The following is an 8,397-nucleotide window of genomic DNA, read 5'->3' as shown; positions in this document are numbered from 1 at the left end:
AAGATTTCTTCTATGGCGAAAAAATAAAAGGATAATCATTGTATGGTGTTGGCCAAGGTCCTCAGAACTCTCAAGGAGTTTAAGAGCATAGGTTCATGCTTTAAACTCTTACAAAAGACTAAGAATAAGGATAATCTTCCCAAATGAGAGTATTCACGAAGGTTAGATCAAGGTTAACTTTCATTTGCTTTTCATCCTAACAGAAGCTCTGTCACTCATGCGGCGAAAGATCATAACTGAGATCATATCTTATCTGCCTTTAATTAGTGTTATTTATTGATCATTGCCAAATCAAGCCCTTGCAATGATATTACCAGCATATTGTTCAAAGAGAATAAGTCGGAATAAAGTCACTTTAGTGTGTTATGATGGAGGCATTATTAAAAGAACTTTAAAACAAACGCACCTTTATAAATTTGTTTTTACAAAAAAAGGAATCTTGTTGGAATCAAATCCTAGCAAAATACGACGCCGTTTTCACTCCCATGAAAGTTCTTCGCGACATTTCAATTTTCTCCCGGGAGCAATCTATTGTATAAACACGACGTTCTTTCCCATCCCTTCGGATTCAGATAATCGGATCCTCTCTCTCTCTCTCTCTCTCTCTCTACATTATCATATGAAAAGTGAAAACGGTCCATTTTGCCGCATGTTGCCGCTAAACCCTAGCAGTGCCATCTTCTGTTGCTCAAAACCCTCATTCCTCTCGTTCCATTCCCCTCCTCTCACCGTTCGCTGCCACGCCTCCGACCTCCCGTCTCGCCCATCGTTTCCTCGCTGGTTTCAGCTTCCTGCGCCCGCCGACGTCTCCAGCGGCCTCCGGGTCGGCCCGGACGCGGACTCCTCCGCCGTCGACAGCTCCTCCAGGCGGAGCAGTGCAAACGGCAATGTGAAGGTGAATGCGAAGGAAAAGCGATGGTCCCGCGACCGAGAGAGCTATTTGGCCGACGACAGTGATGCTCTTCCACTTCCTATGACGTTTCCTGATTCATCTCCGGTATCGCAGGACGAGATCGATCGTCGACTCCGTTGCGACCCGCAAGTTGAGGTATTTTTTCCCCCCTCTGGTTTCTTGAGTCATTTAAGTTCAAGTCTTTAGATTAAAATACCTTTTGTTGGTCCTATAAAATAATGGAAAGAGTGAAATTATTGGAGTAAACTACAGGTGTCTCTTCGGAGATTTTGACCGTGACTTTGAAAATTCTTTGATTCGTCCAAAAATGCTGGGTTTATTATGCGTGCAGTGCTATTGTCGATGCTAATGACACAGTGATATGAATTCCTTCCGGAAATTAATGTGGAAAGTGTGGAAATGTCGTCAGTGTGCGTGGGAATTCTCTGATTGTATAACATCCTACTGAACGAAAATTATTTTGTTCCTAGTTAATATTTCATTAGTAGCATGTGCATTTGGTTGATTCATTGTTCATCTAGAGACCCATTTGCTTGATCAATACAAATCAACTATGCCACATTATATCTCAGTCTTACCTGAGTTCCACTTTAGGTAGCATTTATTAACTAGGTTATATGGCTACTTGTAATTTGTTATCATGTAGCTTTTTAGAATAATTAAGCTAATTCCTTTTGCCAGTGGTAAGAAATGAGCCATCAATGCCACCTCTCTCTCTTGATGCCATGCCTGCATCCTTTGCTGCAATTTTTTCAGCTATTTTGTTAAAATAATATCAGCTAATCAACTAATATGTGAACACCAGTGCTCTGGTCCAATAACTTATGATCTAGCCCTATGGTAGCATCCAGGGATCAAATTCTTTTAGGGGAATTTTTTTTGCGGGTGCACAACTGCACGCCCTATTTACCTATCAGAAAAGAAAACAGAAAAGTTTGTGGGTATGACTCACATAATCTTTCGACTTATCTACTCCTTGTTTAAAGGGCATGTGTATAAGGTTTGAGCTTGCTTGGGGGTCCTGAAACCAGTGGTCTAAAGTCTTCATATATTTCTTTTAATATAGTTTGTTTAATGTGCCAAAAGAAAGTATTTATATTGCATATTTTAGTTTTATTGATCTTGTCCTGGCCCTGCTAGTTTCACATAATGTGGAACTGCATATTAGTTAAATAAGTTTTTTTTATTTAAGTGCTACATGCCGTTTTGCTACTTCTCTATTTTATTTTTAATATTTTATTTCTGTTTTCTGATTTTTATTTTTTGGCTGGAACATTTTTTCCCCTCGTTTGTAAGTGGATAAGCCATTGTCATTTGTTGTTCCTAATTCCTAAATAAGATATCTATGAGTTGGAAATAAAATAAAATAAAATAAGGATGACCATATAATTTTGGACCATGTTTGTCTTGTTATTTTGGCATTTAGGGATTCTTTATAAAAATACAAAAGCTTGATTGCCACTTCTAATTTTGTTAGCTGGGGTTGAATATAGCCTAATGATCCTACGCACTGGTGGTTTTGAGACTACTGTGCATGCATTGGTTGTGTTGGATGATGCTAGATAGTTAGATGTGAATCTGATGGGGTTTCTGTAGTATATACTTCCTCGCTGCCCCCCTTTCCCCAAAACCACTTTCACTATTTGGCCTAATTTTATGGTTTCGATTGTTTTTTTGGGGGGTTGCAGGATTGTAACGAAATGGTTTATGAATGGACTGGAAAGTGTCAGAGTTGCCAAGGATCAGGATTTTTCAGTTATTACAATAAGAAGGGGAAGAAAAGTGTCTGCAAATGCATACCATGTCTTGGAATTGGTACTTTTCTTCTTCAAGGCATTGATACTTATGCAGCTTGAGTTGTTAACTTGGTTTAGGTTGCATGAAAATATAGAGATGCATGTGCCTGTGCAGAGAAGCACACACTTTGTCTACATATTGCACAATGCTGCTCCTTTTATTTTAACCATAAATCCTACTGCAATACTTTTTGGGAATTTTAATTAACAGAATCATTAAAGGACTTGGGAAAGCTTAATAGCAAATGTCTTTGTCATGTACAAATATATAAATTAGAGAAGGAAAGAAGTTTCTTGTCAGATTGGGAATCATTGTTTTTTTTTTTTTTTTTTTTTTTTTTGTATTTTCTATAAGATGAATTGTTTATTGTAGATTATACTGCATGCATATTCCATGAGCTCTCTGGAAGCAAAGGCTTGATAATTGTTTTGTTACTAAAAGTTGTATAAGTATGTTCTGTAAAAGGCTTACAGCATGGAACAGTGAAGACCCTAGATCCTCCCTTTTATTTTCAGTTTTGTCATAGTGAATTAAAAACTCATGTCAATTTGTGTATATTCCTCTCCCTCTCTTTCTCTCTCGAAAACTTTTAGCATACATCATTCTGTGTGTTTATTAGGATTTTGACAAAAAAATTCACCTTAACTCGTGGAGTAGGTCCAATATAACTTAATTCTTAATTTGAGCAATGCCCCCCCTCCAAAAATGGCTGAAATTGCTTACATGCAAAAATAAGAAACATTTGGAAGAACTTTTCCAATACCTATAAAAATACTATGAAAAAGTCTATAGATAAAAAAAAAAAATTCCCTAGTTCTTGGGATTGTTACAATTTAATTCCTTAAATATTTTTAGATGTTTTTGTTGCCTTCCCCTTGGCTAAACAGCATATTTTGGTTATAGCCCATTTTATTTTCCCATAATTGCTTTTAAATTGATTCTAATTGCCAATAATCAAATTGTGGGGGTCTATCTTGTCATAAGATGATGTAGTTTGACATACACGCACATCTATCCAAGTGATCTCAAAAACTTCTCACCATGAATACTTGCCAATATACAAAACCAAACAATGTCGTCTATTCCCTATATGCAAAATCATTAATAAGATAATACAATTGAATAATACAATGTCCAATTAAAGGGGACATTGCAACTACCCAAAGAATTAAAGGGGATTGTTTTGTCAAAATAATTTAAAATTCTCTAGGGATAGTATTGGTGTTTATATAACAGAATGTTTCACATGTGGCCATAAAATTTTTGATTGCATGAGAAGTTCAAAAAGCTAAACTACAGCATGTGTATCTTTTGTTGCCTTAGCACTCCTCTTATTGCCCTAGACATAAATGGACTAGTTGTCACCCAGCCACCTTGACTCTATTTCCAAGGGATTATACTTTTCATCAGCTTCCATTTATCGATAAAAAAATATGCACATTTAATGAGCCCCTATGTCCTACCAATATGGCAGCTGTGTAGATGAGCTTTTATGCTTATGGAATATTTTTAGAACAGACTTTGGGGGACTATTTGGTATCTTTTTTATTTTGTTATTTTTATTTTCATTGTTGTACCATAAATAATGAGAGTGCATTTTTTAAGTTATTAGTTTTCTCTTTTTGTCAATTTTGTCTAAAATTGAAAACAGTTTTTCAACTGTTGCAGCAACTTGTTGCTACATTACTTTGATAGATAGAGCTGAGTTTTGGGGATTAAATTATTCATTCTATACAAAAAATTCAGTTAACTTTAAAATTGAAATTAAATGACCTTCTGAATTTAAAATATAATAGAATAGAAATATTTATTAATTTCCTAAAATTTGAAAAAAAATAATAATAAAATTCTTTTCAAAAAATTGTTTCAGCCATTTTTCAATTATCATGTACAATATAGTTGTTCTTGTAACACTGAAAAATGATTTCAAAATAATAAAATAATTATAATTAATCTCTGTTTTTTTACAGTAATTTGTGTTCTCTTGCATTTGTTATTGTTTTATTCATATTTAAAATTGTTATTTGATTCAAGGACAAATATGAATGTAAGTTTAATTAGGTCTGCAATTTGTTTTAGTTCTGAAAAATATTAACAAAACCCATGGCTGGTTTACAGTTCTTCGTTTGTATTTCTGATTTTTAGTTTTCATTTGCTTAATATTTTATGTCAATACAAAACAGCTACTTAATTTTCAAACTTCTTGGACAACATCTTCAATTGTCTTGAATGTCGTAGAGAAATTTTCCAAAATGACTAATGCAACATCTTTATGGCATGCTGCACCTGATATCTGTTTCTTCTTTCCTCTTATGTAGTTGGATTACATTAACCTCAAACCTGGACTTCACGCTTGATACTGTCATCATTGCAGGATATGTGCAGAAGATAACAACCCGTACAGATGTTGAAGTGATGGAGGATTTAGATAATGGGAAACCGCCTTGACCCAAAAAAACATTGACATTCTTTCCTAAACTGGAATATAATTATAATAATTTAGATGAGCCCGATCTCCTTTTTGTATTCTCTTTATGTATCATTTGGCCTCAATTTTAATAAAATTTAGCTCCAAATAATATATTGATATTGTAATGTACTGATGGATGTGGAAGAGAGCAACCTACCTAAAAGCTGATGTTGAGGGATTCCTTCTAATGTATCCATGGAATTTATTCTTATCATCATGCATCCCATCTTTCCTTCAAACACCTCTCGTTTTTTATTCTTATTTGTAACTTTGGAATACTTTGTTCCATATGTGGCGAGGAAAAGTACTTCGCCTCCATGTCCCTTATTCCTTATTCCCCTTGCTTCAGAATCAAAATATCTCACCTCTTTTGTTTCCGACTCGCCCAAATAGAGGATATAAAGGCGGAAGATATCTGAGTCTGCCATTCTAAGATAGAAGCCCAGGTGCACTGGTAATTTTCATTCTGACCCAGTTTTTTTTTTTGTTTTTGTTGTGATCATCTAACAGAAAAATGCGGCACATGAGTTTTCTTGATTTCCAGTACAATATTTCAAGAAGGAGCTTCTCAAGAAAACCATCTCGACTGTTTTCCTTACGTGATAGACAAAATTCTGGTTTGACACCACCTGTTGTCCAGCCAAATTTGGAGGAGCTAAGGAAAGTTTTTGATAAATTTGATGCAAACAGAGATGGGAAGATATCCCGAAAGGAGTACCAGGACATACTGAAAGCACTGGGAAAGCCTAGCACTGCAAGAGAGGTGGGGAAGATCTTTGAGGTTGCAGATCTCAACGGAGATGGTTTCGTTGACTTCAAAGAGTTTGTGGAAGTACACAGAAAGGGAGGCGGGGTGCAGGTGGTGGACATACAGACTGCTTTTCAAACGTTTGATCTTAACAACGACGGGAGAATAAGTGCAGAGGAAGTGCTGGAGGTGTTGAGGAAGCTTGGAGAGAGTTGCAGCCTGGAGGATTGCCGGAGGATGGTGAGAGCAGTGGATACAGATGGGAACGGAATGATTGAGATGGATGAGTTTACTAACATGATGACCCGCCCTGTGGAGCTCCATTAATGGCTTTTCCTTAAAGAGTATAATTTCGTCTATTTAACCCGCAGATGTTCTAGTTTCAAGCTCCTTTCTTATATAGTTTTATCTATATATACACACGTCTCTTTTGAGCATGTGTACCTGTAGTCTATAGGCTCCATGCTATTGTATGGATAATTATCGAGGCTCAGTTGTGTGTGGGATTATAGGTTTAAGTCTTGAATTTGAATGAGCAGGTATGTATTCGTGAGCATGACTGTTAAAAATTACATTAAAAATGAGCAATTCATTCTTGGAAATATAGAGGGAGCTGTCTTTCGTGAGCATGCATGTGAAGTTGGGTTTGCTTGGTGCATCCATCATACATCAAATGGACATTCAAGGCCTATCCACTTGCTTCCACCTAATACTCAGCCACGCAGGGCATGCATTTTACCTTAAGCCTTGAGGATTCTGCATTACTATCTAAAATTACAAATTCTACTTTAACTTGATCTCTTAATTTGTAATTTTAACATAAGTTTTGAGTCTCAAATTTTATTTTATTTTCAACTGTCTTGATAAATAAGTCCTATAGTATCTCTTTGGCTTTGACAAATTTAAGTTGAATTTCTAATTTATATTCGAGTTTCCTACTAAAGAGATGAGGTAATTTAGGGGTTGTTTGGTATTACTGTTAAAAATTACAGAAACAAAAAATTAGAAACAAAAATAAAAAATCAGAAATAGAAACTAAAAATATAAAACTAATAGAGTTTTAATTAAAAAAATGTTCATTTTCATCTTTAAATCAAAATATTATAAAATATGATTAAAATAATAAAATTACAAATAATGCACATTAAAAATTACTATTATTTTACTTAATTATTCTACTTTCAAAATTTACTCTACAATAAAAATTTTATTGAACATGACAATTGAAAAATAGTAAAAGTACTTTGTAATTGACTTTATTATTATTTTTTAAAATTTATGTATATTTTTATTTTTATTATATTTAAATTCATATGATCATTTAATTTTTATGTTAATTTAAAAGTGTATAAAATGAATAGTTTAATCCAAAAATACTATTTTTAGATATTAAAATCTCTAAGAACAAGTTGCCAAAGCAACTAAAAACACAAAATCTAGTTTTCAATTTTTTGGCAAACAACCGAAAATCAGGAAAAAAAACACAAAAAATTAATAACAAAAACAAAGGCATTTTTATAATCTATTTTTTCACTATAGAGAAACAGAAACAAAAAACAGCAACAATACCAAACCTACCCTTAATATCATACAATAAATAATCGTGGGAACATTTTCTATTTGTTGTACGTCAAAAAATACTAATCTTAAACATACGATTTGCATTCTCAAATATTCGACTTATTTGCAGTAAAATACGCATCATAAAGTGCTCTTACAATCATCATTGAGTCTGCCCAATTCATTTTCATATTCGTATAATGTAAAATTCTAGCTCTTTAAAGGAGTAATATTGTTAGGTTGCTGCATAAATTTTGGAATCAAGTTGACTATATAAACAATATATTAAGCAAATAGCTAGGCTTATTTATGTCTTTTCATCAATCTTTGTTGTTCTCATTTGCTGTTAGTGGGGTAGAAATTGGACTTCAATCCTTACAAAACTTTTTGTATGTTATTGCGTTATCTTCTTTTCGGATAGGCTTCTTCTTCCAATTTTCCATTATCAAATGTATATTTGATAAAAATTGAAAACTAATATTTATTCTTTGAGTTGCCAATGTATATATGATATGAAGTTGAAAACTAGTATTTCGTGTTGAGTTGCCAAGGTAATAATTATTTTTATGGTCTCTATTCGAGCTACTAATGCAAATTTTTTATTAAATTATATTTGAGGTTGTTGTGAATAGCCTATTACAAATTAACGAATCTTGTGCTTTTCAATTGTGACATCTTCTTTATACTTAATCTCACAAACCCATTTTGCTCCTACATTACTAATATAAAATTACAAAATATATTTTAACATGCAATATTTCGAAAGCGACTCACAAAAAATATAATACAATCTATTTTTTTCACGGCACAGAAACAAAAAAAGAAGAAGAAGAAAATCAATAACAAAATTGATATTGTTAGCATATCTTCCTAAGTTATCCTTGTATACCCTTATAACTTCCTAAGTTA

At 33.6% G+C, this 8,397-nt stretch overlaps 2 protein-coding genes across 3 annotated transcripts; both read left to right on the top strand.

The window, feature by feature from the left end:
* The first annotated feature begins 536 nt into the window (after window positions 1-536).
* On the top strand, window positions 537-6,532 carry LOC131156051 (protein disulfide-isomerase SCO2). 2 transcript variants are annotated; one of them, XR_009136916.1, is made up of 4 exons: window positions 577-1,048; window positions 2,602-2,728; window positions 5,085-5,634; window positions 5,725-6,532. XR_009136916.1 is itself a non-coding variant. In XM_058109502.1 (3 exons), the coding sequence occupies exons 1-3, from the start codon at window positions 620-622 to the stop codon at window positions 5,156-5,158; spliced, it is 630 nt and encodes a 209-aa protein (XP_057965485.1). In that variant the 5' UTR covers window positions 537-619; the 3' UTR covers window positions 5,159-6,532. The 2 variants fall into 2 exon arrangements, 1 of the variants encoding a protein (XP_057965485.1); XM_058109502.1 differs by having other exon boundaries at window positions 537-1,048; window positions 5,085-6,532.
* On the top strand, window positions 5,695-6,532 carry LOC131156052 (calmodulin-like protein 30). Its single transcript, XM_058109503.1, has one exon. The coding sequence runs from the start codon at window positions 5,695-5,697 to the stop codon at window positions 6,253-6,255; it is 561 nt and encodes a 186-aa protein (XP_057965486.1). The 3' UTR covers window positions 6,256-6,532.
* Window positions 6,533-8,397: the final 1,865 nt, after the last annotated feature.

Source organism: Malania oleifera, chromosome 5 (assembly GCF_029873635.1).
Source record: "Malania oleifera isolate guangnan ecotype guangnan chromosome 5, ASM2987363v1, whole genome shotgun sequence".
Classification (NCBI taxonomy): domain Eukaryota; kingdom Viridiplantae; phylum Streptophyta; class Magnoliopsida; order Santalales; family Ximeniaceae; genus Malania; species Malania oleifera.
The sequence above is the reverse complement of the archived record's forward strand: the minus strand, read 5'-3'. Positions and strand labels throughout refer to the sequence as shown.

What these genes read in the sequence shown, in the direction of transcription:
- LOC131156051 (XM_058109502.1), top strand. Translation starts at nt 620, where the DNA reads ATGAAAAGTGAAAACGGTCCATTTTGCCGCATGTTGCCGCTAAACCCT. An exon ending in GTTGCGACCCGCAAGTTGAG is followed by an intron (nt 1,049 to 2,601) that starts GTATTTTTTCCC and finishes GGGGGGTTGCAG; the next exon opens with GATTGTAACGAAATGGTTTA. An exon ending in CATACCATGTCTTGGAATTG is followed by an intron (nt 2,729 to 5,084) that starts GTACTTTTCTTC and finishes TCATCATTGCAG; the next exon opens with GATATGTGCAGAAGATAACA.
- LOC131156052 (XM_058109503.1), top strand. Translation starts at nt 5,695, where the DNA reads ATGCGGCACATGAGTTTTCTTGATTTCCAGTACAATATTTCAAGAAGG.